We start from the raw sequence: 22952 nt of genomic DNA on the forward strand, positions 1-22952 counted from the left end.
GGACCTTATATAGAAGTCCTTGAGGAAAATAAAAGGCAACAAATAATAAAGGAAACAAACCAAAAGGTAAGTCTAACTATAAGGAAATAAATAATTAGGAAAGTTTTAGATATGGAATTATACTATATTGAAACTTATAATAAAAGGAAATAAGTGATGATTCCCTTGATATACTTCCATGATTAGTGATTCTCTCCATAAGTGATGATTCCCTTGATATACTTCCATGATTAGCGATTCTCTCCATAAGTGAGGATTCCCTTGATATACTTCCATGATTAGAGATTCTCTCCATAAGTGAGGATTCCCTTGCTATACTTCCATGATTAGTGATTATCTCCATAAGTGATGATTCCCTTGATAACCTTCCATGATTAGCGATTCTCTTGATCTTTCAATTGGGATTCTTGCGGGTCCCATTGAAGGAGCATCAGGTGAGGGCTAAGTGGTCTCCAAGCATCATCCTTAAATTGATTCTTCATGAAAAATCGTCTGATCAATGCAGTGATGGATTTTTGAGACTGATGAGCTCGGCTTCGAGTGATGGGTCCCACGGGCATTTGAATGCTTGAAGATTTGGCGTCTTCGTCATGTTCTATTTTCGTTCGTCTCATATAATTTGTCATTTCATTTTTTAGAAATATAATTATACATTTTAATCACATTTTAAATTTTAAATTTTATAATATTTTTAATCTTAATTAAACTATTTTGTTATTTTAATCTTAATTTATAATTATTTTTACTACATAATAATTATTTTTATTAGTACACTTCTTAATTGTTTACTAATTATCCTTTACCTAAATTCTCGTGTGTATAGTAATGAGTTCATATTACATGGGTAGAGGAAGTATTAAAAATTAATAATATTTTATTAGTTAATAAAAATATATAAAATTATTTTAATATTTTTACTATTGTAAGTACAAAAAAAAAGTAAATATTTTTATAGTAAATTATGTTAAAAATTATGTTAAAAATTAAATATAGTGTAGTATTATTTAAACCCTATGCTAACAAAAAAGGCAACTAATGAGCGGATTAACTCCCAAATAATCGAATTATTTGCAAGTCAATTTACAGGGATGGGATTAAATTTTAGTCCGTCCAAGTCAATTTACGATGGGAATAGGCCAGGTTTGCTGTAGGGGCCTACGACCTGGTCTATATAAGAACTAGTCTGGCTTGGTCTATTTATTAAAAAAATTTGGTCAAAATTTTTTTTAAAGCTTTCTTATTTAAATAAAACAGGTTTAGGCTTAAAAAAATAATAATTAATTAACAGACCGACATATTTATTATTATTAGTTTTTTATAAAAATCTTTTTTTCATTATTACAATATTAAGATTAACTTTCTATCGAATAATAATTTATTAAATAATTTAATTATAAATTTATTATGAAAATATAATTATTAACTTTTTATATATATTAAATAATTATATTTTTTAAAAAAAAATTTCTAATACTAAATTTATAAATAAATAAATAAAAATATTATATAATCTTTTAAACATGCTTGTAAACCAGACTGGACTTTAAAAAAAAAAAATTGTTCAAGCTGCTTAGGCCAACTATTTTAAAAATAGGTCAGATCTATTTAGCCAAAATTCGGCCTGACCTACCCTATTTTCACTGGGGAATGGTGCGCTAAACGGGTTAACCCATGTGTTCTTTTAAAATATTAAAACAATATTACTATTATAGATATTTTATAATTAATATCCAAAAAAATAACTTTACAGTAAAGTTTAAATAATAAATATTTTAAAATAAATAAATAATATAAAAATTCAAAATTCTAACTATTATTAGCCTGTGTATTTAAAAAATTAATAATAACAAATGTTTTTAGAAATAAATCATAATTAATTTTACAAATCTATAAATAGATTTTAAAATAAGAAAATTATAAAACAATAAAATGAAGATGAAAAAACAAACTATAAAAAAATCTATACAAATGAGAGAGTCATATTGATAACAGAGTTAGAAAAGAAGATGAACGACGTAGACAATATTGATTAATTGGTTAGTTAATGATAATATAAATAATATTTTATCCATCTCAACTAAAAATACCTTTGTTAGTAGATTAAAAACTAATAATATGTTATTTATTAAAGAAAGTGTATAAGATGATTTTGATATCTTGCTCTTTGTATCTCATTTATAAATTAACTGTATGTGTAATGATATGTTTATAATTCATCTAAAATATATATATATTGGTATTAATATTTTATTATTTTTATTATAATAGAAAATTAATATTTTTGAATATGACAAACGAAAATGATAAAATAAGCAAGAGAGTACTAATTATCGTATTTATTGCTTACGGGCTAACCGCCCTACTGTGAGCTAATCTACTTACAATCCGCAGCCTGCATAGCTTAACTCGTTTAAATCTGTATTATAACATACTTGAATAAAAATTATAACCAAACTCTCCTTAAAAGTGAGATGGGACGGACCAACCTATTTTTACGGCTGTGTGATGATGCACCTATTACTTAACATAATACTTAGATTAATTTTAGCCCTTAATCAATATCTAATAATTTTAATTAAATCAGCATATAATCTCACAGAAAAATAAATGACAACATTTGAAGTTGACAGATGAATATATCCCCTCCACTAATTTGGTAAGAATACATTTTGTATTTTTAGTTTTCTAAACATAAAATATATTTTTTCTTTTTTAGTATGTATGAACTGATAGAGACCACATTGAGCACATGTGTTGAAAGGCTTTATAGGTAATTATCATATATAATTATATTAATAATAAAAATTAATTATATAAATTAAAATATTTCATTTTGAAGTTTTTTCGCAAGGCACCACTCATGTCCGTTCCTAACATATCGAAGGCACCGGCTAAAATTAAAAAAAGAGGCCTCTACCAAATAATTTTAAAAAATAATAATAAAAAATTGTTATTAAAAAATTAAAAATAGTATTATTTCAGTTTTACAAAACAAATTAGATACTAAGTAGTACAATTCAAAAGAATTTAAGCCAACGATTAACATTTGAGATTATTCCACTAACTTCATGCATGTTGTTGTAGCTATTCTATCATGTTTTATTAATTCTGATCTTGAATCCACCACCACAACAACCCTCCCACCCTTTGATAATTTTTTTAACGTTCCACAAAGTTTTCCCGACATCTTTTCTATAATTTTCCTCCTCACCATCTCCCCACTGATCTTCCATCAATTTACAGAATTTTTTATCCAAAAACGAGTGGTTAAAAAATTGGAATGGTTTTGGGCCCCAATCGATGACCCCTAACTCCAAGGATATTGGAATGTGATCCAATAGACAATTGTCTTTACTTCTCTAAGACCATACCCTTTCTTCAAAAATCAATCCACTCTCAACAAGAATCTATTTAACCGAGAAAAATATCGTCCTTTGTTCCCATACCAAGTAAATTTCCTACCCACTATTGGGATATCAACCAATTCTATACTATTAACTAACTCCAGGAACTTCTGCCTAGATTTATCATCGTCACTATTGCCAATCCTTTCTTCTTCATACAACGTGGAATTAAAGTCACCCTCCAAACACCACCTCCCTGCTTCTTGAACCAATTTCTTTCTCAAGCAGTCTCACACCTGTCTCCTTGCATCGACTTCATTAGGAGCATAAATTTTAACAAAATTTAAGCTTTCCGTCTTCCCGATCCTTCTTCATTTTAACCAAATAAAGTGTTGAGTATCTTCCACCAATTATAATACCAATGCCTTCAAATCCCAACAACATAATAATCCACCTGATTGTCCCTCTATCGGAACCCCACAAAACTTCATTAACCTTTGTCTAAATAACATCTTGATTAGACATTTTCCATACATATGCATCTTCGTCTCTTGAACAAAGAATAAATCCGGACTTTCAGACAACATTAACCTTGACACTGCTCATCTTTTTGCACCACCACCCAGCCCCCTAGCATTCAAAGTAATTATCTTCATTTTTAACACAATGTCTCACACCTACGTACAGACCCGCCAACTATCATCTCTCTTCTACCATCGCTTGATAACAGTCTCGAAGGAATCCCTCTACATCCACCACTTCCACTCCTAGCTCGCAAGCTAATTCAACCGTTGTTTATGCCTCTGTTCTATCTTCCTTGTTACGTGAGACATTGTCATCTTATCCACTCTTCCCTCATGACTCCCTGAGCCCTCCAGCAACTGTCCCCTGTTATTTTGCTCCACTTGCTTCCCGTAGTTCCTATTTTCCTTTTCTTTCATTAAATTTCTATTTTTATCCTTTAGTTCTGCCTCCCCCGCAACCACCGAGTTCTTACTACCTCTCATTTCCCACCAAATTCCCCTACTTTAGATGAATTTTTTTGCTGATCACATCAATGCTATCACAATTTTGAATCTTTTCTAACCCCATCTTAGTTATTATCTTCCTTGGATCTCTCTAGCCCGATCACAACCCCTCCCCCTCTCTCACCACCCGACTTTGGGGCCCCATCCTTTTCGTGCTCCTGCCTAGTTCTCCTCTCTCTCTAGATATCAATTTTTTTAAAAAAATTATTCTGAATTTTCGGTCCTCCACAGGACGGGCCAATCTGGTATTTCAGAATAAAGTGCTTTGATGTCGGGGAATCGATCAAAGTCTGGAATAGGGAACCGCCAAATACACCAGCTACGCCTAACATGTGAAATGGGTGCATAAGGATCTATGCTCTTCCGATGACCTAGTTTTTTCAACCTCTTCCAAGGAATCACTTTTACCACTTAAATCATATTTCGAGATCATCTTCCCCTTTTTACCCCCTCCCCCCAATATTTTTCCTTAAGCTTATTTCTTTTTCTCAAAGTTATCCCCCAGGAATCGTCTCTCTCCAACCAATGCCATTATTCATTGTCCGAAGAAGACTTCTCTACATTTACTTCATTCTCTTCCAAGGCACCTTTTTTCCCCTTCACAAACTGGGCTTTGAAATGCTAACTCAATAGGCCTTGATTTCCTTAGCATTAGTTTATTATCCCGTGCAGAATTACCTTCCACAGTAGGGTTCTGTGCACCCTTGGATTGATTATCCTTCCTTTGGATATCCTTATCAATCGACTCAAATGATGCTTGAGATTGCACTGCCCAAGTTTTTTCCTCCAGAGGACCTCAATTCTCCCTTGGAACATCCCAACATCCATCTATGTTCACGGCATCTTTTGCTTTTGCCACCTCCAGCCCCAACAAACATTTCTTCCCTTCCACAATTACCTGAAGCGTCGTTAGCACCCTTATATTCCTTCCCATAAGCACAAGTCCCCTAGCTGAGTCCAATCTCGATCCCTCTCAAGTATCCTTATCCATTCCAATGAATTCCCCCCACTCATAGGCTATTCTCCGGAATGCTTGCTCCCCCCACACCTGAACCGGGATTTCCTTAACTTTAATCCACACCAATCTTTGACACAGCTTCAAGTTCGAGTCCCATTGTTTCCTCCATAGGATTAACTCCTGACATGAGAACTCTGGATTTACCATAAAATTATCCTTGTCTACTAGGGAATCAAATTCCGCCAGCAACAGCCTTCCTCCCATATATGAAAGCTTATTGCAGTTAACCAAATTTTCAAACATCAATCGAGACAAAAGGGGGTGTATTCAACATAGATTTTGTTAGGATTTTGTTGGACTTTCAAAATCTGAGTGTATTCAATCAAGACTTTTAAAAGTCCTTTAAAATCTAGAGGTATTCAATCCAAACTTTTAAAAATCTTTTAAAATCATGAGGTATTTCAATATAGACTTTTAAAAGTCCTTTAAAATCTAGAGGTATTCAATCCAGACTTTTAAAAGTCTTTTAAAATCATGAGGTATTCAATATATATATTTAAAAGTCTTTTAAAATTTTGAGATATTCAACAATCCATGAAAGTCTATGGAATTTAATGGATTCTAATGGATTTTTGTGAAAATTTTGTATAGAAAAGAATCTCTCTTTACCATCACATATTTTGATGAATTCTTAAAATTATTATTATTATTATTATTATTATTATTATTATTATTATTATTATTATTATTATTATTATTATTATTGTATATATGATCAATAATATGATAATATTTATTACTATTATTATAATTTTTAATAAAAATAATAATTTAAAACTAAAATATATTAGCAAATTATTATGATTTTTTTAAAATATATATTTATATTATAAATATAATTTTAAAAAATATTATTATATTACTGTCATTTTTTCTTTTCAATTATCGAATACACTATATCATCATTACGATAACGGTGAAATAAATATTTAAATATATATTTTTTGTTGAACCGTTAATTTATATTTATTTATTTATTTTAATTTTTTTTTCAAAACTTATAAATTATTTATTTATTTATTTTAATATAACCATTTTACATAAAAAGTAAATACATATATAATTAATATATATTTACAAAAAAATTATCTTAAAATTCTACAAAAATCCATCTAAATCAATTACTAAAATCCATCAAACTCAAGGTACACTTTGTGAATTTTCTAAATCCATATATATAAATCCATAGATTTTTCTAAAATTCATTAAAATTTCAATTGAATACACACCTCCAAAATCTCCAGGTATAGCAAATCTCTTACTCCAACCACTGCTGTGAGTTTATCAAAGGTAAAATAGTTTATAAATACTATAAATATCTTTATATTTATATTTATATTTATATTTATTTATATCAATATTTTTATATTAGCTTTATATACGAAAGGTAAAATAGTTTTTACATACCAAAACTATCACATAATCTTATTAAAATACAATATTTATTAAATTCGGTATAAAATATAAATATTTATTTTATAAATCGACATTATATATATCATAAATATAACATACAAAACTATTATATAAAATACAAAATATAAATAATCGATAGTAAACAAAACTATGATGATGATGTGGAGGGGTGACCAAAATATCCGAAGTCCGAAAATTCAATCCGAACCAAACCGAAATTTAAAATTTGGTTGGATTTTTGGATTTGATCGAATTGAATTTTTAACAAATTTTGAATTTTTGGATCGAATCGGATCGGTGTACTTAAAATCCGAACCAATCCGAAATCCGAATATAACATTTTAATATATTTTTTTATTATACATATTTGATATTTTATTAGAAAATATTATATTTTAATATAAAAAAACTCAAATTTATTAATTATATTTTAATATATTTAATTTTTATATATTATATATATTTAATATTATAAAATAATAATAAATAAATAAAATTAAAAAATTAAAAAAATAATAATAAAAATATTTAGAATTTCGGATTTTTTCGGTTTGGTTCGGATTTTTTTGTTCGGATTACGGATTTTTGGATTTTGGATTTCGGTTATTTCGGTTATTTCGGTTCGGATTGGTTTTTTCAAAAATTTCGAATTTTCGGATTTCTGAACCGAAAATCCGAATGCTCACCCTATGGATGTATGTGTATGTGTTTTAGGATGATTTGACAAGGTTTATCAAGTGCAATTAGAAAAAGTTTAATTAGAGTAATCATACCGTATCATATGCAATTGTAATAGAAGAACCATACAAAGGTTGATATGCTTTCTTTGTCTGCACATATTTTTTTAGAAAGAAAAAGGTGAACAACACCCATCAATATACCTATCAATTTTCTCTTTTTTTTTTTTTTTTTTTTTTTTTAGATTTGCTAACACTCATAATATTAGGATAATAGATAAAAATATTTATATTTTGAAAACGTCATAGTCAATTAATAATTTCCTCTTACAAACATTGATATAATTAAACTAAAAGCAAATCACAACCAAACACGCCCTATAAACACAATATTAATCATAGTCAACTTGCTTTATTCCACTAACTTCTTGAATTGGAATTTCCATTAATATACAATTTATTTAACTTATAAATTGGTTTATTTAAAAAATTATTTAAAATTTATAAATATTTGCTTGTTCTACATCCAAAATCAAGTCAAACTAAATATAAAATGAGGAAGTCATGCCAAATTTGATTTCAAATTGTATTACTAATTTGTTTGCCAAAAATTTTTTCTTACATGATTCTCAATGTATATATTTTCTCATCCTACAAAGATGAATGGAAATATTATTTTTTATATTATCGACACAATTTTATATACCTCACATTAAAAAGAAAATCTTCAAATCAACACATTTAATTATATAAAAAAAAAAAAAAAAAAAACCCTATATTTGACTAGAATATATTACATACAAAATTTGACTAGAATAAAAAGATTTGTAGTTAATAATAATAATAATAATAAAACCTAAATTACATACAAAATTTGACTAGAATAAAAAGATTTGTATATTTGAGGGGATTTTTTTCATTTTTATTAATATCTTTCTAAAACTATTATACCATTGTTCACTGATATATATATTATCACTTTGTTTAACATTTAATTTTTACTATTATTTTTTAAAATAAATTATTATTTTTTTTATAAAACTTATCACTTTGTTTAACATTTAATTTTTACTATTATTTTTTAAAATAAATTATTATTTTTTTTATAAAACATTAGAATTTTTCTTAAAAAATAATTAGAAAAAACAACTACATCCAATATTTTTCTCTTTATATAACTAATATTGCATATATATTTTTATGCCATATCATTCTTAAAATTATATAATAAAATATATTACCTTCTATAAATTTATTATAAAAATAAAAATAAATACAAATAACAAAAAGTACTTCGGTTTAAATTTAGATTTTTTCATCGAATGTTTTTTGTGACATCCCGACCTGCAAGTCACGCTAAGCCAGGCGTGTCGGGGTGTCACAGTTGGTATTAGAGTCGACCTGCGACAGCCCGCAGTCATTAACCGGATTGTTGACGGGCCTAGCAGTTGATGATCATTGAAGTGCAACGTGAACGTTGCATTCAAAATTGGGGGAAAATGTGATATCCCGGAGTTGGGTCGTTGTTTGGCCAACTCCCGTGTATGGATGGGCCAGAGCTACGCCATCCAAGAGTGATTAAAAGTTAATTTGATTGAATAGACTACTCGTATCAACAATGTGCACATTCTTTTTCGAAAGTCTTACCGAAAGAACTTTAGAGTTAAGCGTGTTTGTTCTAAAGTAATGTTGCCCTAGAAAGTCCCTTAGAGTGCACACGAGTGAGGACAAAGCATCCTGGAAGAACTACCCTCGAGTCCAGTGTACGAACCCAAAACATTTGACTTGCAAGCTGGGGTTACATTTTTTTAGACCAATGACCTCATTAATATTATAAAAACACAATAATTTTCATATATATTCACACAATACATACCATATATATTATATCCACTAGAAAAGTAATAACTAAAAAATAATTATTTTTTATATAACCGATAAGCTACTAAAATAAAAATATTTTAAATTGAAAATACAAAATAAATAGAATTTTTTTACCATCATCAAAATAATTAATTAAACCATTTAAAAAAAAAAAAAAAGAAATCCTTTTAGATCATGTGGGATTTTTTAGCTTGAAAATATAATTCAAGTAATAAAATTTTAGAAAACCAAAAAATATATAAACATAACTGTATATATTTTCTGTCAGAGTATTCTCATCAATCTTTTCCGAAACCAAAGCGAAGCACTCCTAGTCACAAAACCATAGATAAATATATAAATAATTGTAATAAGCCACCTTTGTGAAAGAAGAAGTATTTCCAAATTTCCATCATTTCGGACACAGTAGATTCATTTAAAAAATAAAAATATCTTCCCATCTTTTTCTGTGATGGACGGATTTATTCGAAATTGAAGATAATGCCCATGGCCCCTTCATTTTATTTTTATTTTTATTTTTATTTTTATTTCCCCTTTCTTTCGGACAGTACTTTTACCACCAATCCATCACATTCGCCCTTTCTGAGATTCTCGTGGTTTTTGCACACATCGTGCTCTGCTCTGTCCTGCTCTTCATTTCCCTTTTCCAATTTTCACATAAAATACATTTCCAAAAATGTGACCACTCTTTCTCTCATTTCCCCAATCATCAATCTACTTTCATTACATTATTATTATTATTATTAATCATTGTATGAATTTATTCAACATAATCGCCTTCGCCTCAAGATCAGCCAATCTGATTTTGATTTCCGGCTGCTGGGCAATTATGACCGTCGCCGTCGACGGCGAAAAGGTGTGGCGGAAGGCGGCGGCGTGCGGCGGGAGGATCCAGCAGCTGCAGCACTACTCGCGGTCGCGGAAGGTGAGCAAGAACTGGTGGCGGAAGCTCCTGGTGGCGTGGCTGCTGTTCGGGTCGGCGGCGGCGCTGTCGGTTTTCTGGTACATGAATTCTCAGGCCGCCGAGAAGAGGAAGGAGACCCTGGCCGGCATGTGCGACGAGCGTGCCAGGATGCTTCAGGATCAGTTCAACGTCAGCATGAACCACATCCAGGCCATGTCCGTCATGGTCTCCACCTTCCACCACAGCAAGTCTCCCTCCGCCGTCGATCAGGTCGCCGGAACCCTAATTCTATTGAATTATGTATTTATCCGGGAACTGTAGACCTGCTAATGAGAAATTCTCATGGTTGAACTTGCTTCGTTTTCTTTTTTTTTTTTTTTTTTTTTCTAATTTATATTTTTAACTTTTTAATAATTACTTTATTAAATGGTGACGAATAAGATCAAATTCGCTTAAAATTTATATTCTTGTTTAATTTAATTAGCTTAGCAAACAAAATATGAACTAATTTTTCAAACTGTTTGTTTAATTTACAGCTCAGCTCTGTAGAACATCGTAATTTATTTTGGTTTCGATCCTAATTTGGATTTCAGAGAACGTTCGCGTGGTTCACCGAGAAAACCGGCTTCGAGCGGCCGCTAACAAGCGGCGTGGCGTACGCCGTCCGGGTGCTGCACGCCGACCGCGACGAATTCGAGGTCCGGCAAGGATGGAGCATCAAGAGAATGGACAATGTGGAGCAAACGCCGGTGCACGAAGACGAGTACGATCCGGCCGACCTTGAGCCGTCACCGGTGCAAGAGGAGTATGCCCCCGTCGTCTTCGCACAAGACACCGTTGCGCATATAATATCCATCGACGTACTTTCGGGCAAGGTGCGACGATAATTTGCACTACGACACAAAAACACGCGCGAGTATCACACCCATAGTTAGAACGACTAGTACGCGTAACCAGGTGTTGTGTATTTAATAGGAAGATCGAGACAACGTGTTGCGGGCTAGAGAATCCGGGAAGGGCGTGCTCACAGCGCCGTTCCGGTTACTCAAAACCAATCGCCTCGGCGTGATATTAACGTTCGCCGTATACAAGCGTGATCTTTCGCCTACGGCGACTCCTCACGAGAGGATCCAAGAAACGGCGGGGTATCTTCGCTAGCTTCTTTGCAAGATTTCCTCGAAAATTTTCGATGATTCCGTTCGTTTTTTTCTGAATAGGTATCTCGGCGGGATCTTCGACATCGAATCGCTCGTCGAGAAGCTGCTCCAACAGCTCGCGAGCACGCAAACGATCCTCGTGAATGTGTACGACATGACGAACTCCTCGCACCCGATCAGCATGTACGGATCAACCACCTCATCGGAAGGGCTGCACCACGTCAGCCCCCTCAACTTCGGCGATCCGTTCAGGAAACACGCGATGCATTGCCGGTTCAAGCAGAGGGCCCCGTGGCCGTGGGTCGCGATCACCACGTCGGTCGGCATCCTTATAATCTCGTTGCTCGTGGGACAGATCTTCCACGCCACGGTGAACCGGATAGCCAAAGTCGAAGACGACTACCACAAGATGATGGAGCTGAAGAAGCGCTCGGAGGCAGCCGACATCGCCAAGTCGCAGGTTTGAGTAGTTTGTCGAACTTTGTTTACGATCCGATCGCACTTCTAAATGAGTTCGTCTTGAATGCAGTTTCTTGCGACGGTATCGCACGAAATCCGAACACCGATGAACGGCGTCCTTGGTGAGCAAAATGCGTTACTTTTCTCTTGCAGCTTCGGTTTCAGATGATCGACACGAATCATATCGTCATATGTTTTGTTCCCAACAGGAATGCTGCATATGCTCATGGATACAGAGCTCGACGAAACTCAGCAGGATTACGTTCGAACTGCACGCAGCAGCGGGAAGGCTTTAGTTTCGCTGATCAACGAGGTTTTAGACCAAGCGAAGATCGAATCCGGAAAACTTGAGCTCGAGGCAGTTTGCTTCGACTTGAGAGCGATTCTCGACGACGTCTTGACATTGTTCTCAGGGAAATCGCAAGACAAGAGACTCGAGGTAAAATGTACGTTTGAGCTCCATCGAATACCTTCCCATTAAACTAACCTTGGTCAATTTTTATTCGAGCGCAGTTGGCTGTATATGTCTCTAGTAGAGTTCCGGCGACACTAGTTGGCGATCCGGGAAGGTTCCGACAGATTGTGATGAACTTGGTCGGAAACTCGATCAAAGTGAGCTTCGTCTACATTCTTAGAAATTTCAACTCTCTGCACCTAATGATTCTCATCGAACGATCGATCCATCTCTTTGCAGTTCACCGATAAGGGACACATATTCGTCACAGTCCATCTAGTCGAAGAAGTGATCAAATTGATAGATGAGGAGTTCGACACGACGAATACTCTGAGCGGTGTGCGCGTAGTCAATGGCAGGGAGAGTTGGCCGAGCTTCAACCGAGACAGCGCTGTGCGTTCTTCTTCTTCTTCTTCTTCTTCATCGTCATTGTCGTCTGAACAAATAAACCTTATCGTATCCGTGGAGGACACAGGCCAAGGAATCCCGGTCGAAGCTCAATCCCGCGTGTTCAACCCATTCATGCAAGTCGGACCCTCGATAACACGAACGCACGGCGGGACGGGGATCGGGCTGAGCATCAGCAAGTGTTTGGTGCGCCTCATGAACGGCGAGATCGGGCTCGCAAGCTCGCCCCAAGTCGGATCGACTTTCACTTTCACCGCAGTTTTCGCCAACGGATGTTCCGACTTAAACGACCGGATCAGTCAGCAAGTGAGCAGCCAGTCGAATTCACTGTCATCGGAGTTCCAAGGCATGGAAGCTCTGGTAATCGACTCGAATCCCATCCGAGCAAACGTCTCCAAATATCACATCGAGCGCTTGGGAATACACGTCGAAGTCGTCTGCGACTCCAGTCGAGACTTTTCAAGCTTAAACCCGAGAAACACCCCGATCAACATGGTTTTCGTAGAAGAGGAGATATGGGAGAAGGACAAGGGCATCCATCTTCGACTTTCCGCGACTTTAAGTACCAATCAAACGGTCGCGCCTACAATGCTTATTTTATCCAAGTCGTCGAATGTCTCCCCCGGCGCCGGTTGTCCTAATCCATTTGTCGTCGTAAAGCCACTTAGGGCAAGTATGCTCGCAGCATCCCTACAACGTGCCATGGGCGTAGGAAACCGAGGAAAAGTCGAGCTTCAGACATTGTCCCTCAACAATCTCCTCCGCGGGAGAAGGATTTTGGTCGTCGACGACAATCCGGTGAATCTCCATGTAGCCGATGGAGCATTGAAACGTTACGGCGCCGATGTAATCCTTGCGGAGAGAGGGAAGGACGCAATCTCGTTGCTAACTCCCTTTCATCGTTTCGATGCCTGCTTCATGGATATCCAGATGCCCGAAATGGATGGGTACGCATCAGCCTCGATTTTTCAATACTTTCGAAGAAGTTTCACGACACATATCACCTGTTCGAGCTAGTTTTACGGGTATTTTGCATTTTCTCCAGGTTTGAAGCTACAAAGAGGATCCGGGAGATCGAGTCCAGCATCAACGACCGTCTCCGGTCAGGGGACCTCTCCGTGGAGGATTTCGGGAGCATCTCGAACTGGCACGTGACTATCTTGGCCATGACAGCCGACGTAATTCAAGCCACCAACGAAGAATGCTTGAAGTGTGAGATGGATGGCTACGTATCGAAGCCATTCGAGGCTGATCTGCTTTATCGCGAAGTATCACAGTTCTTCCACACTGCGACACCCGATGAGAAATCCCAAGAAATGCCGCCTTCTTGATGCTGCTGTCGAATCTTGGTGATCAAAATCTACCGGTAGATCGCGGGCATTCGAGACCTTTCAATTGGATGTCTTCTTATGCACACTCTATCCATTTCCTGCATAACTCTTACCATGAATGAGCAAAGCTTTTGTACATTAGAGTGTAAAATAACATTTGCAGAATAGTTTGGGTACAGAATTGAGATGAATAATCGAATTTTCTTTCTTCAAGGGCCTAACTTAAGCAAAAATTGACAAATAAAAGCAAAATATACCAAATGAAGAAAAAGCAAAAGGTACAAATTCAATAGATATGGAATTCTTAAGCAAAGAATTCCTCAAACTTAATCTTTTTGGCATAGAATATGTACACATGGAAACATTGGAGTCTCACGCCAATTTCAGTAAAAACCAGATGGAGAGGAAATATTATACAGTCGATTCTTGTACACATAAATATTATAAAAAAAAAAAAAAAAAAAGGGGGAAGAAAAAAAAACACAAAAAAAAAGAAAAAGAAAAGTATTCCTTTGAAGAAACAGAGAATTGGCAAAACAAATAGATCCTTCCTGTTTCTAGCTATAACCAGGAAATAGAGCTTTAGTCGAATATTCCATCTTGGAATGATGCAACTTGGAAAGAAGCTCATTCTCGAACCGAATAGAATTTTTTGCTGTATGTGGCGATGTTCACCTAATATCCCAGTGGAGAGAAAATACCCGAAATGCTTCTGCAAGTCGAATTTTTGAATGATACATTGCAAGATGCAGCGCAACAATAAACGATCATAGCGCTGCCTAAGTCCCTCCCTCTACACAATGTCCATCCCCACCACGATCATTATAAAAACTTCCAGGCTGCAATACAAACTCGGAAAATAAATAACAGGAACGAATAGAAAACCATCGAATTATTCATTCTTTGCTATCCTAAGTCTCTTGTTCGCAAAGAGCAATATCAAAACAACAAATTTAATAAAAGGGACTTGAAGAAAATAGCAAACTTCTCTTATGAAGCCATGATCATTCAAAACAAATAAAGTTCTTGAAATCAAATCTGAGATTTATATGAATCTTACAGAAGATCAATAAACCAGAAAGGATTAAATGAAAGAAATCGAATTAGTCTAAAATAGTAATCATCATAATTAATGTTATCCAATTACTTTTGGCAAATCCACAACATTCCATAACTAATAATCTATGATCTAAATCTTTGTTTGTCTCAAAAAAGGCACAAATACACAACTCACATGTCTAAACCCCAAAAAAGTAGCATAAAGTTTTCATTGTACAAGAACAGACAAGACCAGAACACGACAAAAATTCAACAGCAACAGCTAAATTGAGATGTCTAAACCCCAAAAATGATAGCATAACAGGCTAGAACAAATGGAAACTAAATCAATCAAGAACAACCAGCAGCAAAGTAGCAGTAAACTGTAAATATCACCAGAAAAAGCGAGAAGATTTCTTACAAGAATAGTCCTTCCTAGGGGAAGGAGGCGCAGAATTATGACACAAAATCGCTCTCCCAATCATGGATATGCTCGAAACCACGCCAACAAAGTATAAAACTATAACCAATCCGAGAACCCAGGGCATGAGAATGAAACCAAGGAAAAAAGTCACGGATCCACAGAGCATCAGAGCCAATGAAATCCCTAAAAGCATCGAAGCAAACCCCGCGGGAGTAATCTGCTGGAACGACGGCCAATCAGGTCTCCGGCGATCCGCCGCCGCCGCCTGATCGGAGAAACCGATCGACGGCGGAGGGGATCGCATGATGTTGAGAACTAAAGCTGAAAGCTCGTATAAAATCTTGGATTGATAATCCTGTTGACTCTGAGCCTGCCTTCGCATCATCTTTACAAATCTCCTCCGCTGGGGTTTCGAGATTCCTCAACAGAATCGTGTCGTCGCTCGAAACCAACAGGATTAAAACGCCAATGGAAAATTTGTGCGGAAATCGAGGCGTGTGGATAAACTCGGGCGTTTACGCAATCGATTCTTCGATACAAATTTTCTGCATTTAATTTTTTTTTTTTTTTTTTTTTCTAAAAAGGAATTGATTATCGAATGGATAAACAGAGAGAGAGAGAGAAGGAGAGATGTCTATCGGATTTCAAACTTTGTGGGAAGTTCTTATGTCTTTCGGATTACAAGTGGTGACGAATGAGAGGGGGCGGGGCCTTCCTTTCTTGATAGCTCCAAATGTAGGGGCAAACTCGTCATTTTGCTGGAATAGGCGGCGCTGTAATTATCTTATTGGTGGCTATGTGCCTTTTTATTTTTCCTTTTTATCATATTGTATTTTTATTCATCTTACGTCTCTGTCATTTTTTTTCTTAATAATTACCTATTTTAATTTAATTTTTTTATTTTAATTAAATTAATTAATTATTTTAATATTAATCTATAGTGATTTATAATATAGATTAATTATTTTTATTAATATATTTTTAATTATTTATTAATTATACTTATCATAAATTCTTATGTCTACGGTGATTAAGACACTCATCGCGAGATGAAAGAAATAAATAAAATTGTAATGATAGTTTGTTCATTTAATATTTTTTATATTTTTTGTAAATATTATTATAAAAAATAAGATTATACTCCTTTGTGTCTCATTTATATATTCGTTTGCTTTAGAAGTATTTTACTCTTTTAGTTATTTTTTTTATTGCTATTTTTATTTTTTTAATAAAATACATTACTTTTTGTATCCTTTTATCATAAAAGAAAAAAATAAAGAAAATAAAGAAAATTATTCCTTCCGTTTCATATACCGTGTCTACTACACTGTAAACACAGTATTTTAAAATGAGTATAGTTAGTAGATAATTAAAAATGTATTAACAAAAATAATTATCCTATAATATAAATAATTATAAATTAAGATTAAGATAACTAATTAGTTTAATTAAAATTAAAAAGTTTAAAATGAGATTAAAGTGTGTAATCATTTTCCAAAAAAGAAAAGTGACATGGAATGTGGGACGGACAAAAACGGCAACTTGAATATGGTATGTGGGATAGAGGGAGTATATGTTAAGATTAACATTAACATATGTTATATAATTATATTGATTATTGTCTTGTGTTATTAATTCATATACAAACAACTAATTAAATCAACTAGTCAAACCAGCTAATTAAATTAGCTAACAGCTAATAGCTAATCGAATCAACTAACCGCTAACAACTATCAACTACTCCCTCTGTCCCATATATTTTGGGCGTGTTACTGTAGATATAGATTTACGAGAATTTAGGTAAAATATAATTAGTAGGTAATTAAAAAATGTATTAGTAGAAATAATTATACATTAAGATAAGTAAACAATTTAATTAAGATTAAAAAAATTATAAAACTTAATACTTAAAATGTGATTAAAGTAGATAATTATATTTCAATAAAAAATTAAATTATGTGGAACGAACGAAAATAAAAAATATGGACAAATTACGTGGAACGGAGGTAATAGTTGCCAAACACACCCAATATCCGTCGAGTTCAATAGTAATATATAATGGATACACTAATGTTGCATCATATGTTAATTTTTATATACTATTATTATACACTATGAATTCTTTGTCGTACTTTAATTTTATTATTACTTTTTTTTTAGTCTTTTTGTTAAATTTAATTTATTACTTATTTTTTATAAAGTCAATAAATTAAAATTTAATTATTATTTTTTATTTAACACTTATTTATAAAATATCATATATTTTTATTTCATTTTTTCTCCTTAATTTCTTTAATTTCTATAAATATTTGTGACTATCTTTTTTATTTTTATTATTTTTTGATATTTTTTTTTATTTTAGTCTCGAAACTAAATGTTTTAAATTTACCGGACGGATGGAGTATTTTTTATTTATTATGCATTATTAAGGTTTTTTATTATTATTATTATTATTATTATTATTTATTGAGTTTGGCAAAAATTGATTTGAATTTGATATTAACTAATATATGATAAGATATTTTGTTTAAAAATATATATATATTATTTTTTCTATAAACAATGCAAATTTTAAATACTCCTTTAAGAATACTGTTTATTTTTTGCACGTATATTTTTTAATATTAATATTATATTAATTTGTAGTAAAAAAAACGAAAATGCCTCTATTAGTATGGTGTGTTATAAAAGTGATAATATTTGTGTAATATATGGTAAGTTGTAAAGGTATTTATTATGTTAAGTAGGTAGTACAATTATTAAATTAGAAAATTATACCTTTATTTTGAAACAGATAAAAAAAAATTGTATTTTTTTGATGAGACGGTAGGAGCATTAAAATTTAAAAAATTTTAATTTGTCAAACAAAACACAGCCGAAACACACCCGTAACATTATAAGATGTCCCACCTCTTTGTAGAGAAGTGCATTCTCAATTCACATGATGCATATGATTTTATATAATATAATAAAAATAATAAAAATTACAAAAAAAAAAAAAAAAACAAAATTCAAAAAATAAAAGTGCAAACTCGATTGTGATTGATAGATTAACAGAGACTACACTCCAAAATAATGCAATTATTGTTGTCAACTTTATTTAATTTCTCATAATTTTAGCTTTGAATTAATATTGAATTCAAATTTGGCCGAATCAAATAAAACTTTATTTTTAACGATCCGACGGCTGGGACAGCACCATCAAAACACAACCGTCGCAGAGAATCCCAGCCCTATATGACGTGGCACCACATCATTTAGATAAATAAATAAAAAATATTTTTTTAGAAAAAACATATAGCATTGTCTAGAAGAAAGAGTTGGCGTGGTGGGCAACCCCTGATGGTCTATCTGGCACGTGTTGTGCACGCGCCGTCGGTTGGTCAAGCAATAAAGTTGGCGCTGTGGGCCAGGGATGACGTGGGCCTCTTATCCTCTTTGCGTGCAAATTCCCGTATCCGTTTGATCGACCGACGTTCGTCCTGCAAAGGGTGACGTGGCGAAATAGGGTTGGTCGGTGACGCGGCGCGCATGTGGTGACGGTGCGTTGAGCGAATTTTTAATTTATTTCGTTAGAAAAAAATAAAAAGTTACTTCTTCGTCTCAAATAATTTGCTCCTATTTTTTAGTTTCGTTCGTCCCATATAACTAACTTATAACTTATTTTTTTTATTTTTAGAAATATAATTATGCATTTTGATCGTATTTTAAATTTTATAATTTTATTAATTTTAATTAAACTACTTACTCATCTTGATGTTAATTTATAATTATTTTTAGTAAATAATAATTATTTTTATTAATATATTTTTTAATTATTTAATAATTATACTTTACCTAAATTCTCGTGTACACGGTAATACATCTTTGTTACACCGATGAAGTAAAAAAGAAAGAATTGGATGTGGGGACCACAAACGGTCGATGTTTGTCTGGTGGAGTGTGTGTAAGTAAATTAGGTAATGTAATAAATAAATAGGACAGAGTATCCAGAAGGATTGAGTTGACCTGACCGAGCGTAATAATAAAGTGAGAAACCCATGCTTGAATTTCACTGTCGGGATTTGATTAATAAGACCATCCGCTTCAATGAACTCAGATTGGTTTTTTTTTGCTCTCTTCTCCTACGTATTGTATTCTCTCTATCATATCATCGTAGAAATCTATATTATTTTATATTCACATAAAAAAAAAACTCATTTATATAATTTTAATTTTTTTATATATTATTAAATTATCAATTTTTAAAATAATTTAAATAATAATAATATTATCTAATATACTACATATTTATTAATATTTATTTTATAATTTAATGTATATGTTATAACAAATATTTATTAATATGATTATTATTATTATGTTCTTATTTTAATATTTTTTTCTAAACTACAATTAGTAATTATATCTATTTAATTATTTTTTAATTTATTGAATATATTATAAGATAATTATAAAATTAAATTATTATTAATTGATTATATTTAATTAAAATTTTTATTAAATAAAAATATGTCAATATTTATTTAAAATTTATTTATTATAATAAATTAATTATATTTAAATAAACAAAAATATATACCCCTTCCGTCTCAGGATTATAGTCCGGGTTGAGTTTGGTACGAGATTTAAGAAATATTGATATTATATTGGTAGCAGGTAAAAAGTACATGTAAAAGATTTTTTTACCCTTGTGAATGTATTAGTGTAAAAAGTAGCGGTAATTGTGTAATAATAATGAAAAAGTAAAGATAATTTTATAGTGATACAATTATTTATGAAAATGAGACTATTGTTTTGAATAGGATAAAAATGATAAACAGAAGTATTGTATTGAAATAAAATGACTATAATTTAAATAAACTATATAAAAAAATAAAATAATCTATTGACTTTTTTTTGGCACGTATTCCGATTTAATTGGGACACGTAGCAATACCAAGTTAAGCAACCTTGACATTGAGTGGCCATTGCAGCGCAGAGCACCAGAACTCTTTTTCTTTAATTTCCATGTTATTTTTTCAATTTTTTTTTAGGGTGTGATTGTTTGGGAGATTGGATTAGATTTTCACTATTTATTCCATTTTTTTCCTCCAAAAATATCAAATCAAACATCTATTTTTTATTTTTTATATTATACTAAAAATAAATTTTACATTCAAAATATCACATCAATACCTAATTATATCATATCATACAACTATTCAAATTCAAAATTTTTACTATTCAAATCTCAACTTAAAATCCAAACCCCCAAACAAACACACCCTTAATAAAACAAATGATTCAGGTGTTTCTCTGCAGCCGAAAAGCCCCAATGTAGATGCCCTAAGGGCACCCGCAATGCAGAAACTCATACAGGGTTTCTTCCCATTTTCTTTCATGCGCCACATCAGCTTCTCTTTCCTCCACATCACGAAGAACTTCAATCATATTTTATATCCACATCAAAGAACCTTTTAAAAACTCTATTTTTTCCACGTCATTAAATATTTATATATTTATAAAATAAAATTATATTTTTCAATCATATTTTATTCTTATAATATTTAATAAAAATAAAACAATTATTTAGCATAAATAAATAAAATAAATAAAAATAATAATTTCACACTTGCATAATAATTAAAGTTAAAACTAAAATTTAATAAAAAAAACATAATATTACAATATATTTTTCAAATAAATTAAATATCCGATTGACCAAACTTATCCCAAATGTGTTCAACTAAATCCGCTTTGAGTTGATAGTGTGTTTCCCTAGCTCGGAGTCGCATTCTATTTTGTAGGTATTGCTCCATAGTTGCATGTCTCGTATTGTTGTATGACCAATTCGAGTTAGCACTTGTCTCCACTTGATCATATTAAGATGTATCGTAATAATGCATGTAAGTGTTTCTTTCATCTTCTACAATCATATTATGCAATATGATGCATGCTTTCATTATTTTACCTAGTAAATTGATATCCTAAATAAGTGATGGAGTTTTAATGAAGGCAAACCGAGCTTGTAATACACCAAAGGCACGCTCCACATCTTTTCGAACCGCTTCTTGATGTTGCGCAAATAGTTGTGCTTTATAACCTTGAGGCAGACGAATTGATTGAACAAAAGTTGCCCACGGAGGGTAAATTCCATCTGTAAGATAATATCCCATATTATATTGATGACCGTTAATAACAAAGTTAACTTCTGGAGCTCTCCCATTCAAAACGTCATTGAATACCGGAGATCGATCAAGTACATTAATGTCATTGCATGTACCTGGTGTGCCAAAAAATGCATGCCAAATCCATAGATCGTATGACGCTACAACTTCCAATATAACTGTAGGTTTTCCATGATCTCCACGTTCGAATTGCCCTTTCCAAGCAGCCGGACAATTTTTCCATTCCCAGTGCATACAATCAATACTTCCTAGCATGCCTGGAAAGCCACGTGTCTCTTGAACAAATAATAATCGTTGTATATCAGCAGAATTTGGTCGTCGCAGGTATTCGTCACCAAATAGAGAACATATCCCTTCAACAAATTTCTTCAAACATGCCCTTGTGGTGCTCTCTCCAAGACGAAGATATTCATCAACAATATCAGTAGTTGTGCCGTATGCCAATACACGTATTGCTGCTGTGCATTTTTGTAATGCTGACAATCCATCTCTTCCTGTAGTATCACGCCGTTGCTGAAAAAACTCTATTTCATTGGAGAGTCGATCTACGATTTGAAGAAAGACATGCTTTCTCATTCGGAACCTACGCCGAAAATAAGAACTTGGATACACGGGGTTATCAGAAAAATAATCATTGAATAATCGAGTATGGTCATCTTCATGATTCCTCTCTATGTATGTTCTCCGTCGACGTTACCGCGAGCTTCCCTCATCTTCATTGTTGAAGTGCTCAATCTCTTGATACAATTGAGCATATGTTTTTGCCAATTGACACATATTTTCCAAGTCTTCGTCAGATGAATCAGACAGAGATAAGGATGGGGTTGACATTATTTGATGCGAACGCATTCATTTATATAGGGGATATTGATTCATGGGATTCCTTCAATTAGGCATAGCAATTTAGGGGAGGTCCAATGCCTTGTAAAGTGCTCCTGGCCTTATGGGCCTTGGGACTTGTGGTCCAATTCCGTCATGATGGTCACATCATTATTTTGGGAGAAAATAAATGTGTTTTAAAATATGAAAGATTGAACTATTGTCTAAATGAATTATGTGCATATGAATTGGTAACATATATATAAATAAAAAAACTAGTCTTTGGGAATATAGCCGTTGAGAATATAGCCGTTGGGAATATAGTCGTTGGGAATATAGCCGTTAGGAATATAGCCGTTAAGAATATAGTCGTTGGGAATATAGCCGTTAGGAATATAGCCGTTGGGAATATAGCCGTTAG

The 22952-nt window shown here is 32.7% G+C and overlaps 2 protein-coding genes and 1 pseudogene across 3 annotated transcripts; 1 reads left to right on the forward strand and 2 right to left on the reverse strand.

Annotated features, from left to right (window-relative positions):
* The first annotated feature begins 9924 nt into the window (after positions 1-9924).
* On the forward strand, positions 9925-14288 carry LOC127245327 (histidine kinase 3-like). Its single transcript, XM_051266155.1, has 9 exons — positions 9925-10541; positions 10865-11146; positions 11247-11416; positions 11489-11888; positions 11958-12009; positions 12097-12326; positions 12401-12499; positions 12582-13696; positions 13795-14288. The coding sequence occupies exons 1-9, from the start codon at positions 10122-10124 to the stop codon at positions 14078-14080; spliced, it is 3054 nt and encodes a 1017-aa protein (XP_051122112.1). The 5' UTR covers positions 9925-10121; the 3' UTR covers positions 14081-14288.
* On the reverse strand, positions 10632-16221 carry LOC127245328 (uncharacterized). 2 transcript variants are annotated; one of them, XM_051266157.1, is made up of 2 exons: positions 15540-16221; positions 10632-14178 (listed from the first exon to the last, which is right to left on the reverse strand). In XM_051266157.1, coding segments are annotated over exons 1-2 (390 nt in total). In that variant the 5' UTR covers positions 15928-16221; the 3' UTR covers positions 10632-14176. The 2 variants fall into 2 exon arrangements, with proteins under 2 accessions (XP_051122114.1, XP_051122113.1); XM_051266156.1 differs by lacking the exon at positions 10632-14178 and adding an exon at positions 14342-14919 and having other exon boundaries at positions 15540-16217.
* Positions 16222-21229: 5008 nt separating this feature from the next.
* Positions 21230-22543, reverse strand: LOC127245347 (uncharacterized; annotated as a pseudogene).
* Positions 22544-22952: the final 409 nt, after the last annotated feature.

Source organism: Andrographis paniculata, unplaced genomic scaffold, assembly GCF_009805555.1.
Source record: "Andrographis paniculata isolate CXL003 unplaced genomic scaffold, ASM980555v1 Contig22END, whole genome shotgun sequence".
Classification (NCBI taxonomy): Eukaryota; Viridiplantae; Streptophyta; class Magnoliopsida; order Lamiales; family Acanthaceae; genus Andrographis; species Andrographis paniculata.

What these genes read in the sequence shown, in the direction of transcription:
- LOC127245327 (XM_051266155.1), top strand. Translation starts at nt 10,122, where the DNA reads ATGAATTTATTCAACATAATCGCCTTCGCCTCAAGATCAGCCAATCTG. An exon ending in ACCGATGAACGGCGTCCTTG is followed by an intron (nt 12,010 to 12,096) that starts GTGAGCAAAATG and finishes TGTTCCCAACAG; the next exon opens with GAATGCTGCATATGCTCATG. An exon ending in TGGTCGGAAACTCGATCAAA is followed by an intron (nt 12,500 to 12,581) that starts GTGAGCTTCGTC and finishes ATCTCTTTGCAG; the next exon opens with TTCACCGATAAGGGACACAT.
- LOC127245328 (XM_051266156.1), bottom strand. Translation starts at nt 15,927, where the DNA reads ATGATGCGAAGGCAGGCTCAGAGTCAACAGGATTATCAATCCAAGATT.